General features: G+C 30.6%; 1 protein-coding gene across 4 annotated transcripts in view; it reads right to left on the bottom strand.

The window, feature by feature from the left end:
• Positions 1-17,870, bottom strand: part of LOC118199366 (splicing factor 1-like) — an 83,976-nt gene extending 66,106 nt beyond the window's left edge. For 2 of the 4 annotated variants that reach the window (XM_035371205.2, XM_035371204.2), the window contains exons 1-5: positions 17,492-17,870; positions 11,141-11,320; positions 9,696-9,771; positions 6,880-7,032; positions 413-533 (exon numbers count right to left, since the gene is read on the bottom strand). In XM_035371205.2, the coding sequence (XP_035227096.1) occupies positions 413-533; positions 6,880-7,032; positions 9,696-9,771; positions 11,141-11,320; positions 17,492-17,642 (681 nt within the window). In that variant the 5' untranslated portion in view covers positions 17,643-17,870. Of the gene's footprint in view, positions 1-412; positions 534-6,879; positions 7,033-9,695; positions 9,772-11,140; positions 11,321-17,491 lie in introns of those variants that run through there. The other 2 variants (XM_035371206.2, XM_035371207.2) reach the window with 2 other exon arrangements.
• Between the last annotated feature and the right edge of the window lie 338 nt (positions 17,871-18,208).

Consider the following 18,208-nt stretch of genomic DNA (forward strand, 5'->3'; position numbering starts at 1 on the left):
ACACCTTCACTCATAATGTTTGAGCCATATACGGCACACAATTCACAATGAATTTCTGCCGCTAACAGTTTCTTTGCTCAAAGAAATCATATTACTCCTCTTACCTCACATTTGGCGGGATTTTCAATAGCAATGCACATTTTGTGACATTATAACCAGCATACGTGCAGCATTATGACACTTACTAGAATCACAGATTGTTTGATATAACAATGGTTGCACTCCGCCCACTACTACTAGTGCCACACCACAACAGAGGTTAGTTTCCGAATCAACTTTATATTTATTTAATCATTAAATATAAATATTGCAGGTCTTTGCAACTATAATAAATCTTGTGCAAGATGATAACAAAAACATTTTGGACAAATCACAATAAAATCATCCATGTAATAATTTTAAAACAGCTTACTTCTTTCTCCATTGATTTTAGAGTATTTCCACGTGGACCTATAAGTAGACCGACAAAGTTGATATCAGGATGTTCTTCTTGAGGAATCATAACCTTTTCACACACTTTTACAAGAGGAGGCCTATATATATTAAAAAAAAAAAAAAAAAAAACACTTTAGTATGATTGTATGATTATGGATGAAATGTTTTATTTCTTTTTTATTTGCAGAAGTATTTAAAGGTATTTTAAAATGGAAATTTTATATACTGTGATCTACTTCTGAATTCTGAAAACCTTTATAAAAATAAATAATCAGAAAGTTTATATGATCATAACTCTGAAGTCTAAGACTGACATATTTACATCAAAATGCCAAAATAGTTTCCAAGAACTTAGTTTTTTGTATAGATTTTAACAGAAGTCAAATACTGAATTACCATATGTTCATAAAGTATACTATGAACACTGATCTTTCAGTCATATAAGCCCATTAGCAGGGGGAAGGAAAGAAGAAAAAGAAGACTAGACTGAAAATTATTTATTTCTTGTTTTTAATACTAAATTTGAACATTTTGTTTAAAAAACAGTTAAAATAGCTTTTTAAACTTTCCTTTATGTATAGATACTTATAATTTGTTTTATACAATGGAATTTCAGATATTTGTCATCCTTGAGAATATCATTATAAATAAAAGAACAAATGAAGTGCAGGACAATAAAAATATGATACTTAAAACTCAAAACTTCCTACAGCATAGGAAATATTAAATATGTTTTATTTTCCTACAACAATTTAACCTTCAATTTAATTTAAAATGTAATTGTGTTTATCAATTGCAAGAGACAAAAGATGTTTTTAAAAATGCAATATCTAGTATTATATAAGAAGAAACTTTGCTGTTTCAAGTAGTGCAAAAGTAAAATAACACATCTTGAGCAGATGTACACATTTTAAATTCTCACCATACAGTCCTTGATTTTTTATTTATTTATTTTTATTTATTTATTTATTTATTTATTTTTTGTAATTTGTGGGCAAATTATTTCTGCTTTATAGTAAAACCACTGTCTGTTAAACAGCTAAAATTTTTTCCCAAAAACAAAGAATTTAATAATGTTTTAAAGCATGTTATCTTTCAAAGCCCTTTTGTCCAAAGCTATATCAAAATTTACACATATACCACAATACATAGGTTATTTTCTTGATAGAGCACACAAAACATTGTCGTAAAGTTTTTTTTTTTTTCCCCTTAGTTCCCATGATGGGTTCTACTGTATGTTTTTTTATGTCCATGGAAAGTCTCCCAATAGAATGATATTTTGTTGCTTTTTTTAATGCCAGATGTTAACAATATGTTACTCTACTGGACACATTACTCTACTGGCAAAAAGAAACTGGCACATCACAGCTCAGTGGTGGCAAATAAATTTCTTGCTGCCATAGGGCAGTAGATATCTTGAACATTTGAGAGGAGGACTATACACCCATAGATCTGTTGAGTGTGTCCTATGGTTCAGACAGCACCGTACTGCCCATCTGCAATGATGTCATCAGCATCGTGAATGGATTGAATAGGACTGGGCTTGTGTAATATGCTCAGTAGCTTGAATCTGTCATTGGCTTATAGATGCCAAATGATCTAATCTAACATGAGGGTGTTACTGCTTACCGTCCAGAAAATATCCAGGAAAGAAACTGATATCCAACACGTAGTATCATCATAATGAGCCGACATCATAATCAATGGCAGCACATCCCTGTGTAACCAGTCAAAAACACACTAATGCAATTTTACTACCTCAACTTCGCCTTTTCCATGGTGCTTTCAGTGATAAATTTGATAGCATGTACACTATCCAGAACATTTTTTGTATTTATTCCTGAGTGGCCTATACTCTTCTAAGACTGATGGATTGTCTACTGATGACCATACTCCTTCAGAATCAGAATCCTCTGAATCCGGGCTTGAATCAGAACTGTTTAAAATTCTCGGGTAGAAAAAAAAATCTTAGGACGTTGCATAATTTCATTGCTACTAGAATCATCACCAGTAAGCTCATTTTCACAGGAAGAATTTGATAGGAATTCGATATATTCGAATATCTATAAAGAATTCGATAACTATCTGCACACAATTCTTCATCATCACACTCTGTTCTACTATGGTCTGTTTTTAAAATTTGCATTAAAAAATTACTCTGTCACCAAAAAGCTCCCATAATTCATAGAAGATGCATTTTATCATATCTCATGCTTTAATCCGTTCTTGGTTGGTGTCGCATCTCATACATTTGGCAATTTTGTACCTGTAAGATTGACATCACATGCCATTTGATGAAGTGAAAAATTCCATCGTTGAAACTGAATTCATCGATATTCATACATTGCTTTAAATTCCGCTATTAATTTTGTATTTCTGAATACTGCTAAGAGATAGCACAACTAGTCCTAGTTTCTTCACAATTTTCAAAGTGAGATTTTCCACTTTGGATATCTGTTATTGAATATCCAAGCAATATCTGTTAGAGTTTGAATTTAAAAAAATCCCTCGAAATATTTTTTTATATTTATAGCCAACTTTTTTTGATAAAGTAAGCAAAGAATTTTTTTTTTTGATTGAGTAAATGATTTTGGTTTTGTGATAAATGTGGTTTTTATGCTTTGATGTTTAAAGCAGATCGAAAAGCTGTTTTAACAGTAAGGTTTGAAATCCATTTTCTAAAGCATTTTTTACATAATTTGCATAATTATTTTTATGTGGATACTTATATTAAACACATCAAAACAATAGAGTTAATAAATATAGTATCACACTGTATTTTTTTTTAAATTTAAAAGTTGGTGCATGGCAGAGAAACCTGCCGGTGGACGGGATATCACATATTTGACCACCCATAGGTCCATCAAAAACTGCTTACTGTTAAAAATATTTTGCAGTTTCGAATTTAGGATAGATCATATATTGACTTTCAGAAATTAAAAAAATGCTTTTTTGGGTTCAGAAAATTCGGGGGAATTCGACAAAGAAGGGGTTAATAACAATTTGCACAAAACTCGCTTAGTTGTTTCCACACACTTTAACCATATGCTCAAAATGAGTTTAGCTGTCTCCTGCTTATGATGTGCTAAAATACATACAGTACCTTAAGCATTAACTTAACATATTTATGAGTATGTTGACATCAACTGTTTACTCACATTACAAATTATGTTTTTGTGAAGAGTGCAATATCCTGAAATTACTAGACTTGTACAATAACTTTCAATGAAACCTTTCTTCTGTATAATTTTATTGTGTTTGTTGTTATACGAACTCTACATTTGGATTGAAGATATATGGGATGCCATTGGTACACATTCTGTTCACTTCTACTCTTTGTGATACAGGTAAACAGAATGTATACCAATGGCTAAGGCCAGTCACACTCTGTTAGATGTTGCCAGCCCAGCTAATTCCACCAAATGCAGAGCAAAAATTTGGAACAACGGATATTTGGTTTTCATGACGATGCTGATACATGGTCAGGTTTACCCTACGACTTTTTATGCTTAGAGTTATCACAGTAGATCCATTTTTCAGTCACAAAACCGTACAAAAAAAAAAAAAAAAAAAAAAAAAAAAAAAAAAAAAAAAAACCTTGCCCTTTCTCCAGTTGAAGCAACTGTTGTTCACAAGTGAAAAGGCACTGTTCGATGTCTCCTGGCTTGAACTGGATGCCACCCAATGACATCGCTGTTGAATAATTCCTAATGCTTTCAAATGTTTTGAAACTGTTGCGTGATCAACTCCTGATGATTTTGCTAGCATCTGGCAATTTTGCATATACAGTAATACATCCGATTTTTTCAGATTGTTCTTTACATGCAACATCAAAATTACTATTTTTTAAGCATCTAAAGAATTCTGTTTGCTTTAGCTTCAGATTTATTATTATTACTTTATGTATATAGCAATGCAGTAGCATTCTGTGCAAATACTTTTTTTTGGCTCAAAATCTCCATGTTTAGCAAAGTGAAAAACAAAAAACAAATGTTTATGATTTAATGAAATGATATACACTGAATTTAAGCTTGCTGCAATACTATACAACATACAGATGCATCAGGATCTTAAATTACATACACATACTTCTCGTAATACCATCTGCTGGAAGACAATGAAAACTTATTGAATCCTCAATTCTTTAACGAGTTTTAATAGTTGTTGCCACATATTCAGGGCAGTCACTGCACCATCTTTCAACATGATGATACGAGATTGCGTGTTGCCCACGATGTCCTACGTGTCCTCATCACATTGAGTATTCAACTCCTTGCCTTGGCTGTATATTCCTTCAGTTCTCCCACGTATTGCAAACATCTGATAAACAGTTGCAGAAAGATTAGCATATCTGCAGCTAGTATGCACAACACTTGCAGGTAACTGTTACCTACAGTCTGATACTATGTTCTAGCCATATAAAACTTACCATAGACTGATACTCAAGATACTGATTTCTGCATGTTCTGCACTTTAAAGTTACCCGCAATTCCAATTACTTCATCCTTTCATTATGATGTATTTGTAATGTAAACATGATTCTGCTAAATGCTTTCCTTTATGGCACAGTAATTTTAATATTCAACAGTGTAAATACTTCAGCATACTTCCTTTACATTCTTTTTTTTATAAAAGCAGATTATATGTAATACCTAGAGATCCAGGTGAACTACAGAAAATCACATTTTCAGATATTTATATACTTGAAAAGCTATGAACAGATGTTTTTGGTAGTCCTCTATATCAGGGATGTCCAACCCACAGCCCGCCCTATAAAATTCTGTGGCCCATGGAGGAATTCAAAAAAATTTGTGTTTTGAGATCAACTTACATCTGTAAATCCTTTTTGCTTTTTCAGAAATGAAATTTAAAACATAAATCACATACGTCCTTACCCAATGAAAACCTGCAACATCAATTCCGATGGAAAAATCGAGATCGACTTGAAAAAAACTAAGTGAAAGAACACAGATAAAAATATCGAATTCATTATACTAAATATAATATTATTTGATTGTTTTATTGATTATTACTGCTGATTAATATATAGTCATAAATGTTTACATTTTTCTGTTAATAATAAATATTTTAATAATAATAAAAAACATAATAATGTATTCTGTTTTAAAGTTTAATGTCAAGCACATGCACATGTAAATCAAAATTCTAATTTATATTTGCAATAGCCCCTTACTCCTTCATTTTAATCAGAGTTTTCGAATTTCTATTAAAAAATAGTAATTGCTAATAAGAAATGCTTCTGGACTGCGTCATTCCCAGATTAATCCTTATCGTATAACTTTTGCATAACACTGGTGATGTAAATTGCTTTTATGAGCTAAGACGGAAAACAGCTATTAATAATTTTTAGAGTTTTATTAATGATCAAAATAAAAACTAACCCACTCTGAATTAAGATTTTGTCCCGAACACAACACACTTCGCTTCTGCTCCTCGGCCTAAGACAGACTGCTGCATTCAGCTCTCTTTTTACGGCAAAGTGATAAAAAATGAAAATGTTTTGGAACAGCCACAATTAGTGTGCCAAGTTAATTGTGGCCATAAATTTCAAATTAAGATAAAAATGAAATTAAATTTGAAATGACTATGTCTTATTACATATACTTGGCTTCAAGAATATCTAAAAAAGTATGGATCAACATCTACGAATTCAACCTTTTCATTTTATTGCACACATATAATATAGTCCATCAGAATGATACGCATTTCTAAAGTGGCCCACAAAATCTTTTGGGTTGGACAAGCATGCTCTATACTGCTTTCACAGTAGCAAAGCATACCGACATTCTGCGACTTGTGTTACCATTCTTACGACAGCATTCCACATTACTTTTAAACAAAAAATTCCTAACTAGATATGGCATGACAATTTCAAGGCTGCTTTCACAACAGCAATACTCTTTATCGGTCAGGTTAATGCCACACTGATCAAATATCATCCAAGAATGAATGTCTATGCTGACAAAAATGTATATTAAGATATTTTTTTAGCTGCTTGTCTTTTTGATAATGAATAACTACTTGTATGTATAACACATGTACAAAATATTATGATACATTCTTACATCAAAGCTGTTTTATAAAAACAGAATGGCCTAACTGCTCTGAGATCATAACAGTTTCCTTTCTATAACCATTTATACATTACAACTCAACTTTCACCATGACTAGAGATTACTTCTTTTATTACTTTCTAACAAAAGTATACTATGAAACTTAAAGAATAAAAAAGTTTCTTATACCTTAAAACACAAAATATAATTCTGTGCCACACCAATCTTTATTCCTACTAAATAACTTATTTATAATCAGAAGGAAGCTTAAGTAAGAAGTACACTAAGTTATTTGTTCATTAAAATATAAAATGTAATTCAGTGCCACATCAATCCTTGTTTCTACAAAATATCTAAATAATATGCTTACTTATAATCAGGAGGAGGTTTATATTCAGGATTACAACTATACATTTCTTGTATTAAACTGTGACGGTCATCTTCCAATTTCTTGCGTGTACGATACTCTCTTGTGTTCAGACGCTTTCCTTCACTGTTATATATTGGTTCAGGAGAAGGAGACCTGAAAAAACATCTCCATTGTAACAAAAACATACGATGAACTTAAAGTTTGTATGGATAACATATATTTTCTAAAACCATCACAAATGGAGACACTAATTCTGAAGCTATAAAGTCTCCAGATGTTAAATTTAGCACTTGAAATTCTTATATAACTACAGTTATTTCTAAATTGCCTAAACAGAGAAGATATTCTAATTCACAATCTAAAAACAGAAATTTGTTTCATGTAACTTTATTACCATTCAAAGAAAACCTAAATCAAGGGAGAAAAAAAGGAATAAACAATTGATGCAATGATCAATTATGTAGATGATGAGCAAACCATAAAGATACAAAAGATTATTGCTGCAAAAGAATATTTTTAATGACTAAATCAAGAAGTTTCCTTTGGGTAAGCCAAAAGCAACCTCAGTAGAACAACTGCTTTTTTCAAGGAAGTTGCCTCTTCAATGTTTGAGAAGACACAGGTATGGTTTCTTGCAGAAATCCTAGAGAAGGCCAATGTGGAAACTGTTTCAAAAAGAAATCCATGAAAATAAATAAAAAAACTGATTATAAATATAAAACTGATTTTCACACCATTATTTGTTGCCGCATATGCTTATTATTTTTGGGAATTATATACTTTTTATTTACAAAACAGCTGCATACATGATTAGAATTTTCACCAACATTTAAAACCTATATTAAAGACTAACCAAAAAAAAAAAAAAAAAAAAAAGAATGATTAGAAATCTAATTTGAAAGCATTTTACAAATATCAGATCAATATATTTTTCATGCATGTTGTCAAAAACCATATGGATATATAGTTAAATTTTCCTCTTCTTAAAAAGATGTATGCTCATGAGATGAAATATAAAGTCATGCATGTGACATTAGACTTGACAAATTTTCTACAAAATGTTCAATATGCAGTTCCTGAAAATCAATGGATAAAGATAAAAACCTAACTTAGGGGGGAATTCTGAATTTTCTCTAAGACATTAAGAAAATGAAAACAATTAGCTGGGTTAACAATATAAATATTTACTTTCACAACAGAAAATGTTTTCAAATATGTGCATAATATTAAAGCTATTAAAGTAATAGATATATAAATACATGTTTAATACAATATTCATAAAGAAAAAAAGAAAAATTAATAAATTCCCTTTTAATATAATTTGCTAAAAGTAAACTTTATAATTTTCTGAATGTATTCAAAATTACATTTTAATGTGCTATTAACTCAGAGAGGTACCATATAACTTTTCTTTCAACTAATTTTTTTTTTTTTTTTTTTTTTTTAAGAAAGCACTTTATTCAACTGTATGAAATGAATGAATGAAAAATTTAAAATAAGCTAGCTGTTCAATAAATATCTGTTTTTATACTCTTATAATAATTTTACAATAAATATTAGGCATTTCTTAAGTATCTTACTAATGTTCATCACAAAAAAAAAAAAAAAAAAACTAATGAGTGGTAATTATAAAGAACTTAATACATTCTTATTAGGTGGAGACCTCCTGCATCCATACTATGATACAATATAATTAGTCTTAAAACAACGGTGAACTGTATATGCTTAGAAGTTTACTCATAAACTCTAGTTGACAAAATAGGCTTACTCATAAGCTCTAGTTGACAAAATAAGCACACCATACTCAGGAACTTTAAAGGGCAGATTACTAGTGTAATTTGATTATGTTATATTCACATTTTCTTGCTTAGAATTTAGCATTACATTTTCCAATCAAATAAAAATGAAGATTTGTAAAAGCATTTTTAAAAAACCTGGTAGTTTAACTTAAAAGATACACCAAGTTAACATTAAAGATTTACTACATTTTCTCCACTTATGTGGCATATGTTAGACTAGTTTTAATAAGTACTTCATCAAAGGCATCCCTCCCGAAACAGACAGGCTTTCATTTGATTTTCTTATAATCATTAATTAACCCAATAATCTACACATACAGAGAACCAAACAGTGATAAATAAAACAGTTATATGTAAAAATGGCGGGGGGGGGAGGCAAATGAAAACATAAAATGAAAATAAGTTAATATTGACATAGTTGAAACAAATTATTTCATCAAGTTTTCAAGTTAAAATCTTACCTTTATGTAAATGGTATGCTTTTATAGGTGTCACGTATTTTCTACAAAAAACCATTCATAAATTTAAATTATATTAGCTGTTTCATATGCTCAACAGTTCTAAAGCTGCAAAGTTATGCCTTTTTTTACTAAAAGACCATTTCCCTTCCTTTCAAAATTTTGCAAACTAGTTTTACCCCTTTACAATCTACAAGAAAAACAGTTGCTATTCAAAATTAATTACCTGCTAAGCAGACAAAAACATGGAATGCTAAATAAAATATTTATTATATTATACTACCAAATCACTTTAAAAAATTAAAGAGAATCAAATATTTCAAAATTATTTTCTATTACAGCAGAAAATATATATTTTATAATGATGCTTGTTATTATCCTATATGTGCAAATAAAATCTAGCAAGGAGAAATATTTCAATATTGGATGATTAAATGTAATTACATGTTAGATACAGTAATAATAATGGTAATTATAATAATAATAATAGTAGCATTAAATAATAACAGGAAAATCCTATAGAATTAGTTTGAAAGTTTACTGTTATTAGCAGCCAAACCTTTCTTCAGGATTAGGAGGGATGCCAAGATCACCGGTACGAAGACGTCTACTTATTTCCTCAATCTGCAGTTGCACTGTAAGAGAGGGGGTTAGAAAATGGGGCAATAGCCCCTAATTAACACAAATGTAGTTAAAACATGACGCAAATTTTCACTACAGAAATCTGTTTATCCTCACCTGTGAAAAGGATCCCAACATATACAAAATAAACAATCATAACTACAAATACATTTAAAGATCCAAGATGAAAAATAAATATTTTAAAATCAAACTAAACATAACATATTTAAAGAAAAATACAGTAACAATCATTAAAGTTCTATATTTGAGACAGCAAATACCAATTACCAACAAAGAAAAATTTTAGAATTAATTTCTTGACAAAGATAACACATAATTCACAACAAATAAGTATTCATGTCTTGTTGATACATTACATGTAAAAATACATAATGCTTTCAGAAAAGAAAAATATCAGATATCCTCAATGCATCTGAATTATGATTTGCTGAATCCAATATTACTTAAAAAATTATATGTAAAAAATAAATACCTGAAACAATAATGTAAATTTCATATGAAAACAGTATTTTTGGTAGTGCTATGCTTATATATGAAAAGAAAAAAAAAAAGCTGTTGGCTGAAAAGAATTCAAATGTGATAGTAACAAAAATTATTTGCTACTATGAATAACTATGAAGCCCTAAAAGTTTTACTTACATAATATTGATCATATCTGCATAGCTGTTTATGATTTATTGTCTAATAATTACAATTCAAAAACACAGCCAAACAGTATTCAGACAATTCTGACACTGATGAAGAAAAATCTTGAAACAAGTTTTCTTCTACAGAAATTTTGGAACGAATTTTGACATTTTATGCATGAAAATGTGAAATAAGTGTCACAACTGTCAAATTATGGAAGAAAAATAATAAATAAGATTAAATTAAGTCATATTTCTGTGCAAAAATACAAAACACAAGGCAGATTAATGAAAAAAAATTAAATAATCACATACAAATATATAATTACACAAAATACCTATAAATAAAAATTTAATACAAAAGAAACTTTAGAATTATAATGTAATTATACTAAAGAACAAAATCAAAAGTAAAGCAGAAAAACTATTATTTTTCTATAAAATTTATGTGAGTTTTGTTTATAATTTAGACACTCAGTTAACCAGAAAATTTTAATTTGAAATCACTAAATAAAAAGTTATATACTAACAGTAAGATGCATCTAATTATTTATTACAAAATGGCTCATTCACAATTTAAAAAAAATAAAATGCGAATGTATAAATAAAAACATACGTTGGTTATATTACTTCCTGCTTTTACTGAGTTGCAATTTAATATTTCCATACACTCCTGCCATTACACAAAGATTAATTCTTACAAAAGCATTAAAAACTGTTAAATTTGGAAACTTACATAAATATGCTCTCTCTTGTTGGGGATTCAGGTTGTTTGGTAATACTGTCGGCAAACCAGGAATGAACACCTTTTCTTTCTCATCTCCACCCCAACGAGATCTCCTTTTCCTTTTCCGCTCCCTCTCCTTTTCTGCCTGCTCTGAGGACCAAGATTCTTCTGGTGGCCATTTTGAAGATTCTGATTAGATAATTATTCATGAAGATGCAATTATTGGTAATAATTGCAAAAGGTATCGCTTGTCTTCATAATTTTAGCTTGTCACACAAAAAATTTGTCACGAGATAATACTACGCTACACGGTACTAGGTTTATAAGCACAGTTCCAATTTACTGCAGTCAAATAATTGCTTTTCAATTCAGTTTTTAAACAGGATTTTGACAAACTTAATAACAAAGAAGAAAAGAAAAATTAAACTAAAATTTTGATACACAAGAAATACACTCTTTTTCTACACGATAGATACATTTCTTGGGAAACTGGGCAAAAAATATAGTGTAAAAAAAATACACACGACATATAGTAAATTTGGGAATATGTTCACAGCATTACTTGATACAAGAGTGCATGTTTAATACGAACCAGATCAAAAATGCTATCATCAGCAGATATGTCTAGCCCAACTATCAGGTTTGATTCAAATGAAGAACTTTGTTCATAATTAACAGCCTCTCTTGGTATTTTATTCTTACAGAGTCTGTTATTAGCCAATGTTTTTTTTGGTCAAGCTGCTTATACAGTCAAGTCTTTAATCCGGACTCGTCGGGACTTCGGCGATTCCGGATTATCAATTTTTCCGGATTATAGATCATCAGTTTAAATCTGGTAAGATGGCATGCAGAAATTATAAAATTAAAAATATGAAACCGTAATTTATAAAATAATGAGCAATTATGATATAAAGGGTATCAAAATTTACCAAAAAACAAAAGCTTAATATTTATTTGTTTACTTTATTAAACATTTCTTTCAACGCGCGCATGTGTACATTATGCATAGGCGAAATTAGAAAATTGCAACCAGAAAACTTTTTGATTTGTATTCGTGATATTTAAAATGACGAGGAATTTGATTTAAATCATATCAAAGACGGAGTACGTCAAGATGAAATACTACATTTGGTACGGAATTATAAGCCGAATAAAATAAAAACATCTGCCCTGAAGATAACGATAATGCTGACAGATCAACTTCCAGTTCATTGCGCGCCCGCCGCGACGCGCAATCATCAATTGAAAAGCATTTTCCCAAGACAATATAAGAAATATTTTTGAACTCGAAGGTGGTGATAAAAAATTAAGCTATCAACAGTTTTACAAAATTGAAAATACATTTGAAAAACTATTATTGAATAGGTACTCTCTGTTATCAAGACCAGATTTAAAAGTGTATGTATACAAATGGTGTATACATGGATATGGATAGTGTGTATACATGGATACATGTATGTACAAATACATACATGCACACATGCATCCATACATACAATTCAGTCCTGATAACAGAACAGTACCGTTGAATATTATGAGACCAAAAACCGATAGAACAGTTAGTTGTAAGAGATTGAATTTCATCAAGAATGTTATTATAAAATTATTTTTTTATAAAAAATTAAAAAATGAATTTAAAAATCATGTACATAGTTTAATTTTAATATTAATTTTTAATTATTATTTTAGGGTTAATTAATAAATTAATTGTTAATTATAATTTTACTTTAGAAGTTTAAAACTTATTGCAATTTGCAGTAAATAAATTGCCATTTATTAAACTCATTTATGCTTTGAATGGAAGTAATTTTTAATAGTACTGTATATAATAAACTGGCTTTTGGGAAAGAAGAAATGAATTACTAAATTTTTGAAGGACTATTAATTTTTTAAGTTTTCACTGTAATACACTATGAAAAATTGAAGACACATAAGTTCACCAATTTATCACACTAAAAAAACAACATAGTTCAATTTTTCATTATTTGCCAAGATTGAATGGCTTACCTTAAGCTGAAAGGTATTTACTATTTCAGATATTTCAATACTATTATTATAATAAACTGGCTTTTGGGACAGAAGAAATGAATTATTAAATTTCTGAAGGACAATACACTATGAAAAAGTGAAGACACATAAGTTCACCAATTTATCACACTAAAAAAACACATGGTTCAAATTTTCATTATTTGCCAAGATTGAATGGTTTACCTTAAGCTGAAAGGTACTTACTATTCCAGATATTTCAATACTATTATTATATATTGAAATAGTTGTAATACTCATCAGTTACTTATTGAATGTTGCTTAATCTACAAAATACTGACATCTCAATACGCTAAATCTAACAGCTAAAGTTATGGAAGACAAGCAATACCTATACACTGTAAACAGATAATGACATGATATTATTACAGACACAATATGCAGATTTAAGTACTACCAATGGTGAGCTTTAGGAGGTTTACAAGAGCACTTTCTTGAATTTGTCTTTAATTTGCCTGCCCCTGCTTTGTTTGCTTGTTTATTTATTCCAGGAAAAATAAGTTTTGTGTATCATAATAACAGTTTTATTTACAATATTCTTTCTCTCCTTGAAAATCAAAGAGTAAAAGTATAGTTTAGGGTACCCCTTGGTGAAACTTGGGGATTTCGGGCGGTACATGGATACCGATTTTGTGCAATTCTTTGACTCGTTATTTTGGCTTGCGAAGTGGCGATTTTTGCGCCAAAAAAACAAGACAAACAATTGTACAAACTCGGTATCCATGTACACATCGACTTATTTTCACTTAAAAAAAAATCCCCGAACTGCACAAAAATGACACTGCGCACTCCTTTGACTTTATCCATGTACACGTCAACCTATTTTCACTTTAAAAAAAATCCCCGAATTGCACAAAAATGGCATTGTGCTCTCTTAACTTTATCCATGTACACATCGACCTATTTTTACTTTAAAAAAAATTCCCAGAATTGCACAAACTTGCATTGCGCCACTCCCTTTACTTTGTCCACGTATACATCAATATATTTTCACTTAAAAAGTCAAAGGAGCACCAAATTTTACAATTAGGCAAACAAAAAATACATAATCTCAATAAAATACATTTTAAACCAAACAATAAAATAACATAAAAAAGGAAAAACATGTTATACATTTAAGCACTACCAAAAGCAAATATTCACTTACAATGATTTTCGAGTTCGCTTTGTACACCCAGAGCCACGTAAAAATCAAAATATCAATCATACTCAAATGACTTTTTTCAAACCAGGTACTCTTTCTGATCAAACGCTTCACATAGTGACTATCTGAACCTTTTTTTCTACAAACCCATTAAAATCCATCTAAACGGTTTTTATGTTCGACTAGACGCATATCCTTCCTACATACAGAACACTTATAATGGCTACTAAGTAAACCTTCATTTACACACCAATCAAAGCTCTTTTCCTCTTTCGCTCCAAATCGTACAGAAACTTCAAATTAATCTTACTACATTCGGCCATTCTACCGTCTAAAGAATCAAACCAACACACACCACATAAACGCTTACAAAACATCCCACGATTCAAAATTTCCCAGAATCATGCACCCGATTACGTCACAATAGGGTTTCCATACTATTCAACTACTCAGGCTACCATAAATGAAGCAACAACTTCGCGATAAATCAAACAACAACTTTGCCATAATACAAGGGGTACCTTAAAGTCTACTCTACCCAATCAAAGTTACGTCTAGTTTTTTTTTTTTTTTTTTTTTTTTTTTTTAAGGTTTAGTCAAATGTAGGGCTGGTGCTAGAGCCAATGTGGCTACACTGGGTTACAATTTTTTTCAAATTTTAAGAAGTACCAAGCAGCAAAATTTAAGGGATGTACTGAGAAGCAGAACTTGGTAAAAGTTTACAATTGGGTGCCCCTTGTTTTTTGGCGAGTCTTTTTTGATGCAAAGATCGGGGTCAGGAAGGCACAATTTCAAGATGGCCACTACACAAAACCAAAATAAGAAGTCAAAGAATTGCACAAACTCTGTGTCCATGTACACACCGATCTGTTTTTACCTAAAAAACCTCCTAGAATTGCACAAACTAGGCATTGCACACTGCCTTAAAATTGTCCATGTATATATCAATCTATTTTCATTTAAATAAAATCAGAAAGCTAAAACAAAGTTAAAACTATCATGGTAACCAGAAGAGAGATTTTATCGCCAAATTTTTTTTTAAATTGTCACTAATCGAAGGAGCACCCAATTCTACATTCAAGCGCAGAACTTAAATGCATCAAAATTTTTACAAAACATGAAGAGGGAGAGACACCTAATCAAAATTTTACCATTCATTTTAATAAACAAGAGGAAATATTTAATTCGAATAAACTTTTGACACTGAATGTGAAACAAAAGGCCTGGTGCCAGCTCTCCCCACTAGCACCTGGTGACAAAGTTGCTGAGCACTGACAATTTAGTTCCAAGGCTTAAATCCTTCGAATGGGCTGGTTGCATGGACGTTTTTGTGGTTTTCCCCATGTGCAATGTGTTAGTATGTGATTATGGCAAAGCCTCGATGGCTATCTGCCTAACGGAAGGAATGCCTTTCGTGGAGAACTTTCTAAGGGAAACTGGCTCGTATACACATTACACATGGAGAAAACCACGAAAACGCCCATGCAGCCAGCCCGTTCGTGGGATTCGAACCTCGGACCGAACTACCAGTGTTCAGCAACTTTACTGCTCGGCCGCTGGTGGGCCCCATGTGCAATGTGTATACGAGTCAATTTGTTTAGAAAGTCCTCCACGAAGACATTCTTCCCCTTTGGCAGATAGCTCTCAAGGCTTTGCTATAATCACAATTGCATAACAAAATTACAAACAGTTTAAAAAAAGCTAAAGTCATTATGAAAACTATAATTATCAATTGTGCTGAAACTAAAGGAGTTTGAAAAATTTATCCATCCATAACAAATTTTTCTTTAATTGAGATTAGGTTATTTGAATATGGTGAAGCCATGAAGGGGATATGACTTCCTCAGGAAATACTGTTTGTATTCAAATTACATATCAGGAAAACATTGAGAATTACGAAGCTAGTTTTTTGCCTCAGTCTGAACCGAAACTAGGCTGAAATACCAGTATTCATCTGTCTTAACCACTCAACCACTGATATAATATCCAGTATTCTTTAATGGAACAGCATACTTAAAGTTTAATAACAATTTCCTTAAATGGAAATCCTTCAGACAATTTAATCGCAAATAAAACTTTCATTTTTAGAAAAACCATTGCTTGGCCCCAGAATTTACCAAGAAGGTCAACTAACAGGAAAGAAGAAAATAACCCATAGAGTAGCTTTAGGATTTTAGGCATAAAATGTGCACCATAATTAAATTTATTATTTAAAGTAATTTAGGTGATATACATTCAATTTTAACTATTTTTCCAAATTTTACAAAGTTTTGTTGTTTATGCGCAATTACTAATATTTTCTACGCTTATAAAAAGTAAAACATTTAATTAGGATTTGATATTATATTTGCCTTTTAAAAGATAAAGTTCATGACTTGTTAAAATTTAAATAACTCACCACAAAATATATAACTAACAAATTGATAGTAATATAATCACAAATTTACTGTAATATCACATTACAAAAGACTGATTTGGCAAACATACAGAACACCTAATACTTCCCATTTTATGTCTTTTTAACAAACATAACGTTCTTACACTGGAAGTTAAATAATTATGAGATTAAAAAAATATTTCCCTTTTTTTACTAATACAACTGCAAAGACATTTAAAATATGTAAAAACTGCATACTCTAAAATATTAAAAAAAAATCTCCATTAACCACACAAGTAATATCATCTACATGAAATGCTAAAGCTTCTGAAGTCCCAAGTATACGAAAATAACGTTCATAAATAAATGTCCCAAATGAAAGAAGTAAATACCCCATAATCGTACTTTAAAGCTCTTGTCAAAAGATTTTTAAAAAAATAAATGCATTAACAACTTAGTGTATTTCATCGAACATATAAACTCATTATATTCATTTTCACCTGGATGATTTCATTTTGTCACTGCTTTACGAACGTTCTGAACATGTCAATTTTGCTTACCATTATTTGCTAATTATTCACTTATAAACTATTCAGTCTCAGTTGTTTGAACATCTACATTTCTCTGACAAAGTGCAGGTTACTTAGATAAGTAGTAGTACTGTGATAGAAACTCGGATAAATATAATGCGGTTTTTGGACAATTAGATAGGGGTTCAACTTCCACATAAAAGGAAACATTGTAAGAAACTCACACATTTACGATTAATAAGACAATATACAAATTTACTTACGGTAATCATAATCATCTTCACGATCTCTTTTCCCGCCGGAAGGCGACATATAACTGGGTTTTAACATACTTGTAGATTTCGATCCAAGCATTGCTGGATTCGGGCGTCCTAGCGGAGTAGTATTTGCACCAGATGTTCTACCAGATGACATTCCTCTAGGCTAACAGGAAATTATTAAACCTCCAACTGAAAACTTTTATAATAGTAACTGACGAACGAAAAAAAGAAAAAAACGTAGATAGTCTCAGCAAACAATTGCGTAAATTCTCATTTCACATATAATATCTACCATACGCATGCGCCAAAGAACACTAATGGCGATTCACAGATCAACAACTCCGTGAAAAAAATTTTAACTTATCATATTCTCACGCTAACCTCTGCCCCCCCCCCCTTTTCCTCATTGTTGGTGATAGTGATGCCAGATTTTTCAAATCAATGTAAGTTACTTTCATCTAAGAGGCCATCAAATGAGGAGTCAAACAACAAAGAGTAAATTAGTAAACTACGACACCAAAAAAGGGAGAAACAGCTTATTATGGCAGATCAAGTAAATAGTAAAGACTCAAATATTAGTTACTTTTATGTTCTCAGAGGCAAAGAGTAAACTGTTAAAATTTTACTGTGAACACAAGTATTTATAAAATAAAAGTGTTTCCATTCATATAGAGGAGAAGATTCCAAACCCTTGAAATAGAACGAGAGCTGATTAATGCA

This window comes from Stegodyphus dumicola, chromosome 8, assembly GCF_044657685.1.
Source record: "Stegodyphus dumicola isolate Sdum_Otavi_A_Nest chromosome 8, ASM4465768v1".
Lineage (NCBI taxonomy): Eukaryota > Metazoa > Arthropoda > Arachnida > Araneae > Eresidae > Stegodyphus > Stegodyphus dumicola.